The sequence below is a fragment of the Protomyctophum parallelum genome, assembly GCF_964188405.1.
Source record: "Protomyctophum parallelum genome assembly, chromosome: 17".
NCBI lineage: Eukaryota > Metazoa > Chordata > Actinopteri > Myctophiformes > Myctophidae > Protomyctophum > Protomyctophum parallelum.
Window position 1 is genome coordinate 22519544 of NC_139719.1, and position 18884 is coordinate 22538427.

Sequence of the window (18884 nt, forward strand, 5' to 3'; positions counted from 1 at the left end):
CCCCCAGTAATATCATATATATCTTTTCAATAGTTTTGGAGCCAGAAGGGAGAAGAGTCTGGGACATGTGGAGCGTTGTCCTGGCTTTTTAGTTAATGTTAATGTTTCCCTTTTCCTACAATTCTTTATTATTTTACACAAATAAGTAAAAACATGAACAAAATACAAATGAAAATGATTTGTCAACTAATGTTAAAACTTAAATGTATTGAGAAGAAGGGAGGGGGAAAAAATAGGGGTTAGGTTATACTACTGAGTCCACTCCTGATGCAATAAAACTGTTTAAAAAAAGTATTTAAAGGACTATTCACTGGAAAGTGGGTGTTCTTGCCCGACGTCCTTGGGTACCGAACTGTAAAGTGATCTAACCCTTACCTACCTGTATGTGATACCTCTCTCTCATAGAAGTCCTCATGGCCAGAGCTGTGGCAGGGACTCCACATAGAATGTCCACCAAAGGCATGCACAGACTTTCTCCAAACTCTGAGCTAGTCTTACATGCCAAGCACCATGGGCACCAAAAACCAAAGCAGCCTATCACTCGCACAATCTCTCTCTTTCTCTCTCTCACACACACACACACACTCACACACACACACACACACACACACACACACACACACACACACACACACACACACACACACACACACACACAGCCATACAGCCATACAAGACCACACCCACAGGTCTCTGACCAACTCTATGGCCGAGACACTCACAGGTGTCCATGTCATCATAGCAGCTGTAAAGTCCGCTGCTCCAAGCCTCAGACTTGATGCCCACATGGGATTGGTACACGCCTGGCTCAACTGTAACTACAGTGGACGTAATTTGGTGGGCTGCCATGTCTAGAGAGAGAGAGATTCTCACCAAAAATGACTTGACAGCAATGGTCTGTATTATTTTATTCATACAGGACAGTAAATCTAAATGTGATGTAACCAGACCACTATCTTAGATGGTACAAATCACAAATTGTAAATGTACATCTTAAGATATTTGGAATTTCCAACCCAAAACATGTTCTTCTTTGACTTAGAAAGTGGTCTGACTGTCCCTCTGTTTCTGTGCCAGGAGCTGCCTTTTAGTTGTCAGCTAAATCAGTGATTCGCAAACATGTTCGTGTAGGACCCCTATTGATCGCGGACCGCCATCTGAAAATATTTTTTGCCAAATAGAGGTACCCCTCATAAAGTTCATTCTGAATTTGTCACAGTTGAGGCTCACAAACCCGCAACGCATATTGTGGGCTTGTAGATCTACTGTAGTCATTTCAAATATCCAATGTATAATTAACCCATTTAGACCTGAGAACGATTCTACAAATGCCTACTAAATCCTGACAGTTTTCTGAAAAACTTTTCTGTTTCTATATCAATGGTGTTCAAATAATTAATCTCAAGGACCCCAAAACTTATATGAAATTGGCCGCCGACAACCATCTGATCCAGGGACCCCCCCTGAAGCAAATATTTGAGTTAAAAACGTTCGCTCTGAAAGAATATATATTCAAAGATTTGTGCCGCATTTTCACAATTTTTCCAAAAAAAGCAGACCTACAAGCTTATAGCGCAGCACGCTATGAGCTTGTAGATCTGCTATTTTTCAATAGCTAAAGTATAACGCAACGCTTAAAACACCAAGGGGTTCCCACCCAGAATGGGTTGAAGTGCTTAAACTGATTGAACTGCAACTAATTTGAACTCATGATGCTATGTATAGCAACACATATATTTATGTTTTCCATGTATAACATACTAGAAAAGAACATTTGTTCTGTACTCAACATATTACTTCCCCACCCCACACCTAGGTCACAAAAAGAAAACTGACACAACTAAACAAAACAAGGACATGGGCAAGAATAATGCTAAAAGAGAAACAAACAATACGATAATATTTGAAATGAATTAAGACTGACTGTGTTTTCATGTATCATTATTTTTATTTGTATGTATGTATGCATTCATGCCCTTGCAAATTGAATAACCATACACTTACTGAATGAAATGAACATGTCAAGATAATTGAAGTTGAGAGTGTTGCTCTTGGAAGCCCAGGGATGATAATATACAGGTGAAATAATCAGGCAGGAACGTAGATCAGCTTAGTAGGGTTTATTCAGCGAGCGTTAGCATATACGGACATGGTATCCACACGAGGCACACTGACACTGGTCCTCCAAAACCCTCCTCATACTCTTATCCTGCGCAACAAGGTTAGCTCACATTTTGGCAGCCTTCTTCCTATTGTTTGACTATTTTCATCATAGCAAGTTTTCCTTCCTGTCCTTCCCAGTGATCGTGCCCAGATCACAAGCCCATCCTGTTTTTCACCTATTGTTTCTTGATTTGCTGATCTTAATCTTTCTCTCTTTTCTGCCGCCTTCACAGGCCACTTCAATATAATCTTTCTCTTCTGTTGGTTTCCCAGTCCTCTTCAAATATTACTTTGAACATATTTATGAAGTTTGATTGCTGGAACTGATTTGTGACTCTGCTGCTAGTGATGCACCGAATATTCGACCGCAGAAAATATTTGGCAGAAAATGGCTAAAAATGCATTTTCGGCCTATTCGGTTTCGGCCCGAATAGGCAGAAAATATATCACCGAATAGTGTATGCAATTAATGCATTCAAAAGAGCTGAATAAATGTTTTATGGACCCATAATAGTGATTATTATTTAAGTTAAGTTTTGCCATAACCATTTATTTTGCCATAAATCGGGTAACTTTAAGGTACGGCCATGACAGCAATGGTAGGAAAAAAGATATATAATAATAATCGTATTTTGTTTTCGGCAAACTGTTTCCTATTTTTGGTTTCGGCCAAGAATTTCCCTTTCGGTGCATACCTAGCTGCTACTGATAGGCTATGTGCTCTTATTCCCTTACTTTGAACATATTTATAAAGTTTGATTGCTGGAACTGATTAGTGTCTCTGCTGCTACTGATAGGCTATGTGCAGTTATTCCCCCTTTTGTTCTGGTGTTCTGGTTGGTGCCCTGATGTTTTGGTAAACACTGAAAACACTGGCAAAAATTGGAACCCCCATGCATGGCTCAGTTGTTTTCACTGCTTTTATCATGAGAGGTGTAGGGAAATGATCTGTCATGTCTATCTTATTGGTTAAAGTACGGTAAAAGCTATTGCCGAATATGGTTATACTGAATCAACTAGGAAATATCAGCATACGCTTGAGTTGCTTTGTTCTGATTAAAGCAGGAAGATGGCAGTGATGGTTGCACTGAAGCAAGAGATACTTTGCATTGAGTGAAAGAGGAAATAACAGTAGGTGTTCATGGCATAAATAAAAACGTAATAAATAAAAACCTTGAATCTTGGCAAAATATAAGATAGGATAACCTTTATTGATTCATTGAAGAAATTGTCAAAGCATATACATGTACAGTGATAATACTATCGATATACACACCTGAATACTTATTCCTGTGTGGTCCAGGAAATAATGGCAGTGTTTTATAAGCAGAAGGTCCCTGGAACATTTTCACTCTGTATCTAAATGTGATTAGTTGTCACAAATGCACAGATAAAATGAGCAGGGGTTTTTTTCCCCCAATTTGTACCTGGCTCTATTGTTTCACTGAAGAGTGCAAGATAATTGTTGCGTCTCAGTGGTAAGATACAGGACTGGAGACTGAGTTCATAGCTCAAATAAACTTTTTGTGCCATTTTAACTCTGCATCTCAATTCTGAGGCTATAAGTACTTATAATTGTCACATATTTTTTCCACGTGTCTGTGTGGTGCGGAAGATATGGCAGTGATTTAAAACAATTGTCCCTGGTTCAAATCCACCCACAGATGTGTATTTTGAACTCGGGTCTCTCATATCACAGTCAGCAGCGCTAATCTTTTGGATAAACGGCAAGAGCGAGGCCCACTAGGATCCTGACTGGATCATTATACATGTTAGAATATAATAGTGCTACAGTACATTGTACAGTACATTGCTTGACAAAAGTAGCGTATTTTCAAGTTTGTAGACTTGTAGACTTTGTAGACATGCACAAAGAAAGGTCACTTGAATCAAGCTCAGTAGCATCATATGGTATATTTAGAGAGAAAGGAGGGGCTGGGAGGGCAGAGGATTCTACCATCAAGGTGTTAAACTAAGTATGCTCAGTTGTATTTTAAGGTCAGCCATTCTTTTAGGTTGGTGTTCACTTTGTATACGTAGTCCAGAACCTAAAAGTACTGTTTTGAGAATCTTAAATTAAAGTTGTTGTTTTTTTGTGCTGTGTTCTAATATTTCAGGGAATGGCTGGACTGCTGCGTGACGGACGGAGGCATGCTGGCCGCCATGCACAAGAGCTTGCGCCGCCGCAACCACCCCCTGGTCACTCAGATGGAGAAGTGGCTGGACGGGTACCGACATAGCCGCCCCTGCACCTCCCTCTCCCCGACGACGAGAAGGACGAAGACGAGTGAGCAAGTGAGCGAGGACGTCGGGGAGGTGAGGGGAAAAGAGTCAGCAGCTCTGGAAACTGCCCTGTGTACCCATGGACACTGGAGGGTCGCTTATGCACTGTCGTACGTTGTATCACCTGTTGGAAATGCCAGTCTACGAGCTCACTAAATGCCGTCTTCAGTACGTGACACTAGTGGCACAACAAAGTACAAGTCGGGCGTGAGAGACCGAGGCCAGGCCTGATGCTTGTGGCGCTACTCTCAAACACCTCCACCTCCTCCAACAGACTCTGCCGACTGACTGGTGTCTCCTAAAGACCCAGGAGGAGCTGCACGTGATGTGAAGGAGCTCTCTGTCAGAACAACTTCACAAGGACATAGAAGAAACTCCTTGATCTTGAATTATACTACACAGAAAAAAAGACAAAAGTATTGCATTTACAAATAAAAGGATTCTATTTCTAAGCAGATTTATCCTTTTGATAAGGTTATTTTTTGTTTATCTTTTGCCCACATTGTATCTTAAACCTATATTGCTGCATGTGTCCTGTAAATTCTGTGTGTGTGTGTGTGGGGGGGGGAGGGGGTAGATTATGTTTACCAGCATTAAACCGACCCCCTCTTTTGAAGTGGTCTTGCAATACTCGACAAGAGAAAAAGTACTAATCTATAGGAAATTAAACCTGAAGCTAAACCGAAGCTGCACTAAAATGTATTTTGACAGTTGCCTTAGTATTCTTTGCTTAAAGTTTACAGTAAAGAGCCCCTCTGCGCAAATAACTTGTTGCATCGTATTTATTGTTTTAGGAGAGTTGATGTGCAGATGCATCCACCTTATATGTTGCCCCTTCCCCTCATTTATTGTGTTTTTGTTTGATTAATTCTTGAAGAATCTTTGTTGTCATTGCTCCGAAGAGGAATAACTGCTGTACAAGTTTACTGACCTATTTTTGTGTAATGTAGTTGCCTCATTTGGGTCTTGAAGGTGGATTTATACTTTGTAAGATGCTGCGTGAGCTTGTAGATCTGTTATTTTCATGGGTGTGCTAAAATGTACTATCTTCCTTGTGTGTGTTGCATTTCTTTCTTTGGTGCTGTTCGCAATGGTTTTGTCATTATATGACTGACTGCTGCATGCCAGGAACAGATTTTTGCTTGGGTTTTAGGCATGTTAAACCTTCTCCTGGTGATAGTTGTTAATTGAAGGCAGATTTAATCGTAAAATTACATTAACCCTAGTGTCCCATATTTTTGGCATGTCACTATGATCATTCTAAAATAGATTTACAAGCTCATGACGCTATAATTTCCATTAGCCCAAATCTAATGTAAGGCGTAGTTAGTTATATTACAAGGCTTGGTTGAATGCTTGATTCTGATTGGTCAATCGCCAAATTCAGCGGTGTGTAATTTCTGGGTAATGACCGCTCTGCTCTATAACAGACCACTGCCTAATCAAAGGCTTGGAGCACCTGGCTGCAGCCGCTGTACTGCTTGGATTGTATGCTGTATACCCAACATGACAGCCATGTAAACTAACACGCAATGTAATTTAACTAAACATGCTTTTAAGAAGCTTTTTAAAAACAATTGAAGAGATAAATAGAGGTTTTCTATACCCAAAAATGTATTCCATTTGATCAACACTCACTTCCTTGTTTCCGAGGCGACTCGTGGCCTCTGCGGGGCCAACTTGGAATGCTTTCATTACCATAAGCAAGGAAATCCTTTGTTTTGTTGTCACTTTTGGGTCAATTTATTAACACACAATTTCTGCCCCAGACGTCCTAGGAACTATCCCGTGCAGTGCCCAGGACGTCTGTACACGTTTATTTTGATTTTTGAGTGGTGCAACTATGCACTCCAAGGAACAGCAATGTACGTGTTCACCTATGTCTTGTTCACTTATGTGTTGGTTAATAAGCACCAGTATGAGTACCAGTAGGGGCGCTGTTGTGCCAGAAACACAGAGAGAGAGAGACAGTGCTGCACTGTTGCCTGCTAATGAGAGAGAGAGAGGGGAGGTGCACCACTCGGTTCACACGGGTGTGTTTTTTTATAATTGGGCACCCCACGTCGCTATTTTGAAAGGATGAAAGGGCACATATAGTAGCCGTGTAATAAGCGGCGTAATGCCTGGCTTGGTGGAGATAATTCACCTTCAGTACCTGAATTATCTCCCAACAATGACCACCTAGCCAGACATTATCCCTTACATAAACAATGAATTAAAAAAAATGATAAATCTATGATGAGTTCCTGTTTTGACTATATAGTTGTGTATATTCGATTATTCATACGTCTCTAATTGTTTTGATGAATTGAAAATGGTGGGCCCTATTGTAAACAAGTGTAATGCTTTATGGTGTCGCCCACTCTTGTTGTATTGAGTTTTCTTCTGTTAATAAATCAATCAATCAAAATCAAACGCCCAATGCATTCTCAATGGCAATAGCACAAACTTTGGCATGCTACTATAGTCCTACATACTTAGAAACCCCATTCAAACCTATTTATTTATATCTTACGGTGGACATGTTTGCCTGAAAAGGTTTACAAATAAAATATATTTCATATAAATGAAAAAATGTCGCAACGCATTGTGAGCTTGTAGATCGGCTATTTTCAAATGGCCAAAATGTATAGGGTTGAAGTGGTTAACTTCTTTGTGCAATGTTGAATTTATACTTTGCTCATGCACTTATAATATATAGCCTATATTTCAAAGTTCTCCAGAATTGAACTAGAAGACATGGGGACCTGGGACTTGAACATGGAACCATACACCATCTCTCATAGTTGTTGAAGTGTTCTTTTGTATTTTAGCCTTCAGTTAGGTAAAGTTACTTTTCACCACTGCATACATCCATGCAGCTGACCTCCCCATTGGTGGATGTGATCCTGGCAGTGGCAGCCAGTCCAGGTGTGTTAGGTCCTGATCTTGATTGAGCTGAGCAGGACCTATAGAAACCTGGCTCCTGCTCAGCTCAATCAACAGCTCCAGAACACACACTCGTTACTTTTCTTCCAGTATATTTGTCAGATCGTCTTGGTACTACAGACTACTACAGAGCGCCCCCTTGTGACTGTGGATAAACGTGTTCTTCTTCTATGATGTTGGATTTCAGGGATCAAATAATGATATGATTTTAGATAACAAGATTTAACTTAAACCTTGAACTCTCAACATCATTAAAAGTTCTTCCTATTGAGTTCAGAATCATTAACAGTGGTCTGGGTCTCCCGTGTGAGAGATCCTTGGTTTGATTCCACTCAGTAGTGGAAAAATTACTAAATTTCTTTAAATTAGTTTAGTATTAAAAAGTATCAATACTGCAATCACATAGAAAGAAACAAAGATACAAATTAAGTGTAATCAAACAGTCACAGAGTGACCAGACAGATTTATTTCACTGTCAGGTTTACAAATAAAATATATTTAATATAAATGTTTATTTAGAGTAGACGTCTAGTCTTTCATTTACCTATTAAACCACAAACTGAATTAATGTTCATAAAAGTATGTTTGGGACTAGCCCCATATGTGCCCTCTCCCTACGCTCATTCTGTTATGGAAATATAGCTGTAATTTATTCATTCTGTCACTGAGAAAATATCTTACATTTCCTGCACAAAAGCACCCGGCGTGAGCGGCCGTCCATACGCCGTTACTACGCTGTCCAAGAGAGAGACGGCGTATCAACGTCGTGTGCACGGCGTGTCGGCGTAGTTCATTTTTCAACTGTCTGAAAACACAAAAAATAGTCCAAAAAAGTCCGCGGCGTGAGCGGACGTTGATACGCCGTTGATACGCCGTCCAGAGAGAGACGACGTATCAACGGCGTGTGCACGGCGTGTTGGCGTAGTTCATTTTCAACTGGACAACGTTGTCGGTGACGTTCACTTTCAACTCTTTTTGCTATGATTGATCGATAGATTTTTTTTGATTGATTCTTTTATTTTCGTGTCCTGCACACAAAGTGCCTAACCCCCATGGGTTTATAAGACATTTGCATTTCATTATATTCATAATAGGCCTACATTGAATTAGAGTGAGCTGACTGCTGAGTGAGTGTTGGTGTTGGACGTTGTGTGGCTATAATTATGCAGAGAGAAAAGACATCATATGAACTTTTTTTGCAATGTTGAATTTATACTTAATTTATACTTGCTCATGCACTTTACTAGAAATATATATATTTCAAAGTTCTCCAGAATTGAACTATTAAAAGAGATGTGGGACTTGAACATGGAACCTCTGTGTTGAGAGCCTGATCAGTACTCTGTACCAGTACAGTGAGTACACCATCTCTCAGAATTGTTGAAGCGTTCTTTTGTATTTAGCCTTCAGTTAGGTAAAGTTACTTGAAAAGCATTAAGTGTATGAGAGGAGAGGTACCCCCCGCGGCCACAAGGGGGTACTGCGCCCGTCTCACAACGGGTAAGGGCTAGTAATAATAATCATTGCGATTTCAATAGGGCTTCGCACTACTGTGCAGCGCTCGGGCCCTAACTGGAAAAACATGGATGGACTCGTTTATTTTCAGTTTAAACACAATTTATTTTCTGCTTAAATAATGACTTGGATCATCCAGTGTAGGCTATGTTGGTTCTTCAAACTTATAGCCCATCGTTTTTTTAATTTTTGATAAAAAAAATGTATCCTCGTTTTTTATCATTTTGGACAATGGGCTATAGCCCATATCGTACGGCATACTATAGCACGCCGTTTTTCATCATTTTTGAGGATTTGAAAAAAATGAAAAAATGAAAATAGCAACTGCCTATGGCTCAGCCATAGGCAGTTGCTTTGGCTTAGTGGTTAAGATGTTGGCCTTCAGTGCAGGGGACCTGTGTTCGATTACTGGGTGTTACACTCTGATGAACGTGAGTCTATGTTCAACTCTTGATTCTTTCAACTTTACTATCTGAAGGCTAACATACAAATGATCGCTTCAACAGTACAAAGAGGCAGATGTTACTGAGTGATGGTGTAGTAGGGGCTATTCAGCACAGAGAGTTGTTCAAATCCCACACTTCCTAAAGTGTAATGCTAGTTATTGAGCTTCATTTACTGCTATTCTAGCAGTGGCTCACAGCCTCAGCCTGCCTACCTCAAAACTCTAATTGTCGTAGTGGTTAAGATGTTGGCTTTCCACGTGGGAGACCAGGGTTCGATTCCCGGCTGTTACACTATCATACAAAAGAAGACCTCAACAACAGCGCTAAGAAACATCTGATTAATATGAGTCTGTGTTATTTAAACTTTACTGAAGGCTAACGCACAAAAGATCACTTCAAAATTACCAGGAGACTTTGCCTGAGAGTGTCTGACTGATGGTGCAGTGGTCTAATCATCAGGCTTTCAGTACAGACATTCCATGTTCAAGTCCTGTTCCTCCTACAGCTCAATGCTGCAGTAATTTGAACTTTTCAAGGCTTGAATAAAAAATAAAAACTCAAAAGCACCAGGAGACATCTACTGATTGCCCAAAGGTGCCTTGGCTCAATGGTGTGGAGCGCTTGACCCGTTGCCTCTGCTACAGACAGTTGGCAGGTTCAAGTCCCATGTCATGACATCAAGGTGCTGGAGGACCATCGGGAGACGGTGCTCTCTCCCCCTGTTTCCTGAGATGTAATGGTTGGGGCTTATGTCTGAAAGAACCCTGTCCAGCTAACCTTTTACCATGAAAATGTCCAATTTAACATAAATGGTGCATGCACAATCTCTGTAAAGCACCTTGGATAAAGGCGCTACGCGCCTTTATCCAAGGTGCTTTACAGAGATTGTGCATTACATTCACCCATTCATACACCGATGGCAGCGGAAACCATGCAAGGCACCAACTAGCACATCGGGAGCAATTAGGGGTTCAGTGTCTTGCTCAAGGACACTTTGACAGTAACTCTGGGGGAGCCCGGGTTTGAACTGGCAACCTTACGGTTGCCATCCAGGCACTCTACCCCTGAGCCACTGCCGCCCCACAAGGCACCTTGGGGCATTCAGCAGATGTCTCCTGGTGCTTTTGAGTTTTTATTTTTTATTCAAGCCTTGAAAAGTTCAAATTACTGCAGCATTGAGCTGTAGGAGGAACAGGACTTGAACATGGAATGTCTGTACTGAAAGCCTGATGATTAGACCACTGCACCATCAGTCAGACACTCTCAGGCAAAGTCTCCTGGTAATTTTGAAGTGATCTTTTGTGCGTTAGCCTTCAGTAAAGTTTAAATAACACAGACTCATATTAATCAGATGTTTCTTAGCGCTGTTGTTGAGGTCTTCTTTTGTATGATAGTGTAATAGCCGGGAATCGAACCCTGGTCTCCCACGTGGAAAGCCAACATCTTAACCACTACGACAATTAGAGTTTTGAGGTAGTCAGGCTGAGGCTGTGAGCCACTGCTAGAATAGCAGTAAATGAAGCTCAATAACTAGCATTAAACTTTAGGAAGAGTGGGATTTGAACATGAACTCTCTGTGCTGAATAGCCCCTACTACAACATCACTCAGTAACATCTGCCTCTTTGTACTGTTGAAGCGATCTTTTGTATGTTAGCCTTCAGATAGTAAAGTTGAAAAAAGACTCACGTTCATTAGAGTGTAACACCCAGGAATCGAACACAGGTCCCCTGCACTGAAGGCCAACATCTTAACCACTAAGCCAAAGCAACTGCCTATGGCTCAGGGGAGATATGAGACTTTTGAGGTTATCAGGCTGAGGCTGTGAGCCTTCAGTTAATACATCTCTAAATGTTCAAATCCCTGTTCTCCTATAGCTTTATAATGCTGGAGTGTTTCAACTTTACCAACTGAGGGCTAACACACACAATTACCAGGAGATGTTCACTGTGTGTCTGACTGATGGTGCAATGGTCTAATGATCAGTCTCTCTGTACGGACATTCTATGTTCAAGTCCCATTGCTCCTATAGCACAATGTTAATGTTTCTCATCCTCCGCAACACCCATTCTCATACACCGCTATACTTTTAAGTATGTTGCGGTAGAGAGAACGTCATCATTTTGGACCATGGGCTATAGCCCATACGATCATACGATAGCACGCCGTTTTTCATCATTTTTGAGGATTTGAAAAAAATGAAAAAATGAAAAAAACGATGGGTTATAGCCCATTGTTTTTTGAATTTTTGAATTAATTTTTTTATCCTCGTTTTTCATCATTTTGGACCATGGGCTATAGCCCACATCGTACGGCATACTATAGCACGGCGTTTTTCATCATTTTTGAGGATTTGAAAAAAAGTGAAAAAATGAAAAAAACGATGGGTTATAGAATCTTCATACACTGGTACCAGTTCTATCATCAACAATGGATGCTTGTTAGGTGGCCTTATATATATAATAAAAAATAAAATAAAAATAAAAAGACTCAGCAATGATTTACAGAAGAACAGGGAATCTGATTTGGAACCCTTTGTGGCCCAGATTACAGGCTGCACTTCATTTGTTTTGCAGTGAAAACGAAGCATCAGACTCAGGGTTAACAATCACATATTCACTTCCTGTGTAGACAGCTGATAAAATAAAATGTAAGTCACCAAACTCCAAAATAAAAAAATAGTACCAGTTTAAAACCACAGCAGGTCTGTGAGCCTAAAGTAACACTGCTAGTACACACCATGGGCTTACGGATAGACAGTTCACTTCTAATTGCAGTTGCACACATGGGTTTGGTTGCCGTTTGGAACTCACACGATGTGCCAGTTTACGGGTTACATTCGGGTACAATGAGTGATTTTTCTCGCTTGGAAATGGCAGAAAGGCATGAAATGTATCTGAAAGTACCTTCCTGAAGCCTAACATTTAAGATTTGCTATCTTGCCACTCAAGTGAGGTGTGGCATACTTATTGTACGTGTTCAATCATTGTAAATTTCTTTAAATTAGTTTAGTATTAAAAAGTATCAATACTGCAATCACATAGAAAGAAACAAAGTTACAAATTAAGTGTAATCAAACAGTCACAGAGTGACCAGACAGATTTATTTCACTGTCAGGTTTACAAATAAAATATATTTAATATAAATGTTTATTTAGAGTAGACGTCTATAGTCTTTCATTTACCTATTGAACCACAAACTGAATTAATGTTCATAAAAGTATGTTTGGGACTAGCCCCATATGTGCCCTCTCCCTACGCTCATTCTGTTATGGAAATATAGCTGTAATTTATTCATTCTGTCACTGAGAAAATATCTTACATTTCCTGCACAAAAGCACCCGGCGTGAGCGGCCGTCCATACGCCGTTACTACGCTGTCCAAGAGAGAGACGGCGTATCAACGTCGTGTGCACGGCGTGTCGGCGTAGTTCATTTTTCAACTGTCTGAAAACACAAAAAATAGTCCAAAAAAGTCCGCGGCGTGAGCGGACGTTGATACGCCGTTGATACGCCGTCCAGAGAGAGACGACGTATCAACGGCGTGTGCACGGCGTGTCGGCGTAGTTCATTTTCAACTGGACAACGTTGTCGGTGCTGTTCACTTTCAACTCTTTTTGCTATGATTGATCGATAGATTTTTTTTGATTGATTCTTTTATTTTCATGTCCTGCACACAAAGTGCCTAACCCCCATGGGTTTATAAGACATTTGCATTTCATTATATTCATAATACATTGAATTAGAGTGAGCTGACTGCTGAGTGAGTGTTGGTGTTGGACATTGTGTGGCTATAATTATGCAGAGAGAAAAGACATCATATGAACTTTTTTTGCAATGTTGAATTTATACTTAATTTATACTTGCTCATGCACTTTACTAGAAATATATATATTTCAAAGTTCTCCAGAATTGAACTATTAAAAGAGATGTGGGACTTGAACATGGAACCTCTGTGTTGAGAGCCTGATCAGTACTCTGATCAGATGGTGTACAGTGAGTACACCATCTCTCAGAATTGTTGAAGCGTTCTTTTGTATTTTAGCCTTCAGTTAGGTAAAGTTACTTGAAAAGCATTAAGTGTATGAGAGGAGAGGTACCCCCCGCGGCCACAAGGGGGTACTGCGCCCGTCTCACAACGGGTAAGGGCTAGTAATAATAATCATTGCGATTTCAATAGGGCTTCGTACTACTGTGCAGTGCTCGGGCCCTAACTGGAAAAACATGGATGGACTCGTTTATTTTCAGTTTAAACACAATTTATTTTCTGCTTAAATAATTACTTGGATCATCCAGTGTAGGCTATGTTGGTTCTTCATACACATTGGTACCAGTTCTATCATCAACAATGGATGCTTGTTAGGTGGCCTTATATATATAATAAAAAATAAAATAAAAATAAAAAGACTCAGCAATGATTTACAGAAGAACAGGGAATCTGATTTGGAACCCTTTGTGGCCCAGATTACAGGCTGCATTTCATTTGTTTTGCAGTGAAAACGAAGCATCAGACTCAGGGTTAACAATCACATATTCACTTCCTGTGTAGACAGCTGATAAAATAAAATGTAAGTCACCAAACTCCAAAATAAAAAAATAGTACCAGTTTAAAACCACAGCAGGTCTGTGAGCCTAAAGTAACACTGCTAGTACACACCATGGGCTTACGGATAGACAGTTCACTTCTAATTGCTGTTGCACACATGGGTTTGGTTGCCGTTTGGAACTCACACGATGTGCCAGTTTACGGGTTACATTCGGGTACAATGAGTGATTTTTGGAAATGGCAGAAAGGCATGAAATTTATCTGAAAGTACCTTCCTGAAGCCTAACATTTAAGATTTGCTATCTTGCCACTCAAGTGAGGTGTGGCATACTTATTGTACGTGTTCAATCATTGTAAAAAGTAAAATAAAACAAATTAAAACAAGTTACAGGTGACAAATGGTCAGGTTATGAGTGCTCACACAAACAGAAGTACCACCAAGCCCTCTCTAATTGCAGTACAGTGTTTTGCATTAGGGAGGAAAAAAAAGAAGGGGAAAAAAAAGGAAATTGTTAAAATAAAGTCAAATCACATGCAGCAAAAATATTTGTAGTCTGAAGACAATAGAACCTTCCACAGATAAAACAGATTTTAGAGCAGTTGGCTTTAAAGAAACGACCTTGGTTAAAATCAAGCAGTTATTCTTTTTCCTTTCTCATTTACATGATTTATTTCCCCCCAATTGTATTCATTTCTCAAAAACATGAGGTCACACACACCCAAAACTCCAATGCAGTGGAATTACATAGGACTTTCACACCCAATGCGCTGACTTTGCAAAGCTTCCCAACAAGCTAAATTAACCAGTGCATAACCAATATGTGAAGCAACTGATTTTTTTCTCTCTTTTTTATTTTATACAGTGTAATTTATATACAATAAAATCAACCCATTTATTATTTATTTCATTAAAAAACAAACAAACAAAAACAACCACATGGTACAGCCCACTACTTTGGGCCCAGGAGGAAAAATATATAAGGCGAGTGTCTTGACTGAGGGATTTCAAAAGTCTTTCCACATTCGTCAACAATCAACATTTCCCACTTGTGCCATAAAATGGGCCGCAGATGCCTCCAGAGGAGTGTGTGTGGCTGTGGTTGTAAGCTCCCCTTTCATTCGTCACTGATAAGGAAGTCTTTGCTCACGTCCACGTGTGTGTCCACAATACTGTAGGTGTCATTAGCCGTTTTAACGGTAAAAGTGAGTTTGGTGACATGCTCATGCGAAATCAAATAATTGTCCTTTTTTCTCTCTCTCTCTCTTTCTCTCTCCGTTTTGTTTGTCTTGCTGAGAACCATGCGTTTTAAAGTGAAAGCTTCAGACACACGTGGGCTGATTGACTGGGCTCTCCTATTCCAAGGGCTGCAGACAATGGAGCCCCCCACCCCCCTAGGGTCTGTGATGTCGTAGAATAGACGTCCGTGGACCTGGAACAGAAAGCAGAAATGTGCGTATTCAGCATGACCAATCAGTAATGACACATGTAGTGATAGGCAGCTGTAAAGGACTAATGGTGAGACAGACAGACCCTCTCAACTAGTGGTCTACCATCAGTATCAAATATCAATGCTTAGTACAGTAGCCACGCACCTGACTCAGCTCAGAACTGGGGAGTTACGACTTCCTCTTCCCTTGTTTTCCCTTGCCTCCTTCTCCAGACTGATGGAGGGGGGAGAGAGAGAGAGAGAGAGAGAGAGAGAGAGAGAGAGAGAGAGAAGAGAAGCGAAGGGGGGGGGGGGAGGGGGGGCAAAAGAATAACACAATGGGGGTTGCCAAAAGAGAAAATAAAATGAGAGAAGAGAGTGAAAAAGAGAGAAAAGGACATGAAGTTAGTACACGCTACTACTCAGCCTAAACAGCACTCTGGATGCAAATGTGTAACACAGCAAACGCTCAGCGTGGCTACTTCAGGAGATAACTGTAAACATGTTGGAAAAAAAGAAGGTGAAGGAGAGTGACAAGAAGTTAATGTTGCTATTGTTCTACGTTTCTTTTTTAGCATATCAAGAGTGAAAGAAGTGAGAGAAAAAGAGAATTAAGAAGAAAAAGTTAGATTCACATTTCTATTTTCTATATTAGTTTAGAGCCGCATTATTCATATGAACAGTTCTCAACTCCCACAAAGTGAATTTAGAGTACGTATGCTCTGAGGCTTGAGTTGTTAAGCACATGAAACTTTGAGCACACGCACACACACACACACACACGCACGTGCACACGCATGCATGCACACACACACACACACACACACACACACACACACACACACACACACACACACACACACACACACACAGTCACACACACACACACGGTGCAGCCATTACAAGCTGCAGCATTGGCTATGCTCTGTGCCATTGTCAAGGCATTCCATGCGCTACATAGCTAGTGTTCCATGTATCCACGTTAGCATACTATACAGGCTACAGCCTATAATTTAACACAGAAAAGCCCAAGCCCAAAACTTTGCGTATGGATATGAACCAAAATCAGTGTGTGTGGTACAGTAGCTGCTGTAGCTAGCGTGGATACAGTATATCGGAACAAGGACTGATTGATTCCCCAAAGTATCTCAGCAGCACTGTTATCATCTCCACTGGGCTGGTAGGTGGATTTACATGAAGTAGTAGTTCTCCACGTGGGGTCTGGAGACCCCTGGTGGATCTTGAGGGGGTTGCAGGGCCCTCAGAGCAAATTGATATACTGTAGGCTAGCCTAGAATCAAATTTCAGTTTAAACCCCTTTAACCATTCAAAAATAGTTAATCTACAAGCTCACAACACATCACATTGCATTGAGTTTGTTTGAGTTTGTCCAGCCTCAGCCCAGCTGCAGACGATCCCTCAACCAAGAGTTTCTTTTGAGAAAGCAGGAACCCAAAACTACAGCCCATGCTCCAAGTCAGTTTGCCGTTGAATTGTCGGCTCGGCTAGGGAGGCGGTTAGTTGGCCAGTGGTGGAAAGAAACAGAGTACATTTACTCAAGTACCGTACCCAAGTACAATTTTGAGGTACTAAAATGATTTGACAACTTTAGTTATTAGTTGCTTTATAAATATAGATTATTATTAAGACTTGGAAAAAGGACAATCTACGAGCTTGTAGATGCACAAGTGACCCACTTTGAAATATGTTAGTACTTTTATTTGTGATGCCAATACTTGTACGTTTGTACTTAAGTTTTACTTAACAAAACATTCGAATACAGGACTTTTACCATTACAGAGTAATTGCTACACTATTGGTACTGGTACTTGTACTTAAGTAAATCTGTCTGAGTACGTCTTCCACCAGCGGTCGGGGGCTCTAGGGGCTTACGCCAACCTCAGTCCTGACCCCGTGGGCCTCCTTGGGGCCCTTAGAGTTTCCGGGGCCCTCCGTCTTCTGCCGGGAGCGTTTGTTGCGCTTCTTGCTCTTTCCCCCTCCTCCTCCTCCTCCTCCTGCTGCTGCTGAGGAGGCCGAGCTCGCTCCACCTGTTGCAACCCCATCATCATCATCATCACCACCACCACCACCACCATCATCATCACCACCCACACCCTCTGCTTCTCCTGCCACAGCTTCGCCTTCACCTCCCGTCCGCTCCTCAGAGCGGCGCACCACCTTCCTGATCACCTGTAGGGGAGGTGGGGTTATGGAAGCATGTTAGGGGAGAGGATGGGGTTTCGCTCGGGGCTGGGCGATACTGGTCTTCAAATCATATTTCAATCATATTTCAAAATCTCAATCATATACAGTATATATATGGTAAGGCAGAGAAGCAAGGTGTGTGTGTGTGTGTGTGTGTGTGTGTGTGTGTGTGTGTGTGTGTGTGTGTGTGTGTGTGTGTGTGTATCGTATTGAGTGCTTCTACAATTCATGTCTGTCTGTCTTTGTTACAGTGACAACTTTTGAATTCTGATTGCCAATTCAACTGTGAAAAGTGTAAATATTGGATGGGGTGGAGGGTTTCATGGAGGGGTTCATGGAGGAAGGTGAAGGAAAGGGTTACTTTTCGGGTGACCACGTTCCCGTCTTCGTCTGTGAACTGCTCCTCCGTCACAGAGTCTCCAGGAATGTTTCTGGCCTGTTCTCCCTGGGATGGATGGAGGAGCCAACGGACAGACAGATGGAGGTGGGAAGGTGGGGGTGGAGGAGGGTAAAAATAAATGGGTTGGAATTGGAAATGATGGTTGTTAGCCGTATTATTATTATGAAGTGCTGCATTTCACAATAACACCACCACCTGCGTCGATGCAGCAAAGGAAGGCTTTTTCATGCACTGCTCCATCAGACATGGGAGAGTTTGATCCCAGACTGGTCACTTTGAAGACTGGACTGGTGCAAAATTGTCCAACAATAGTCAAAATGTGACTGGGTGCTAACAAAGACGCTGACTGGCAGACATTCCGTAATACAGATTTACCGTGAGTTCCAACCATATCTGAAACAAATTGTGTAAAAAGCAGATCTACAATCTCACGACACAACAAAATATCAATTGATTTGTTCTCATTGGGTGGCAGAACTCTTGTTGCAGAAGGTCATATATTGTTTTAGCTGTACAAAACAGTAATCAATGTGTAAACACCATTGATTTTCAATTATGGCAGGTCAAAAGGGTTAGGAAAACCTTGTCAAACAACTTTGGGAAAGCCAACTAAGGTTAGTGCTTAAAGCAAACAGACTGCAGTTATCTATTCAAACCTACAGTATTTCGCCTAAGGAATGACTCATCCATTCTGCACTAGATACAACTAAACACCATGTCTTCTATTAACATAGGAAGTCTTTTTTTCCTGATATTAAACCAACATTCTGTCATGTGCAAATTCAGCCTCAGAAGTGTGCTTGGATATTTTATTTTAATACCATTGCTTTGCTACAAGCTTGCAGATAACAAACAGCAAGGCTGAGCATGTAATCAACCTTTTGCGATCATGATGCTTAGTGGCTAACGCTCCTAAGCGCGCGCGCACACGCACACGCACACGCACACGCACACGCACACGCACACACACACACA

At 41.1% G+C, this 18884-nt stretch overlaps 1 protein-coding gene across 17 annotated transcripts in view; it reads right to left on the reverse strand.

Moving 5' to 3' along the window:
* Positions 1-13568: 13568 nt before the first annotated feature.
* The window catches only part of LOC310875129 (uncharacterized protein), an 86026-nt gene continuing 80710 nt past the window's right edge, over positions 13569-18884 (reverse strand). For 14 of the 17 annotated variants that reach the window (XM_083788227.1, XM_083788226.1, XM_083788225.1 and 11 more), the window contains 4 exons: positions 17871-17954; positions 17204-17494; positions 15471-15539; positions 13569-15307 (listed from right to left, as the gene is read on the reverse strand). In XM_083788227.1, coding sequence (XP_083644353.1) covers positions 15495-15539; positions 17204-17494; positions 17871-17954 — 420 coding nt within the window. In that variant the 3' untranslated portion in view covers positions 13569-15307; positions 15471-15494. The remainder of the gene's footprint in view (positions 15308-15470; positions 15540-17203; positions 17495-17870; positions 17955-18884) is intronic. The other 3 variants (XM_083788229.1, XM_083788228.1, XM_083788230.1) reach the window with 2 other exon arrangements.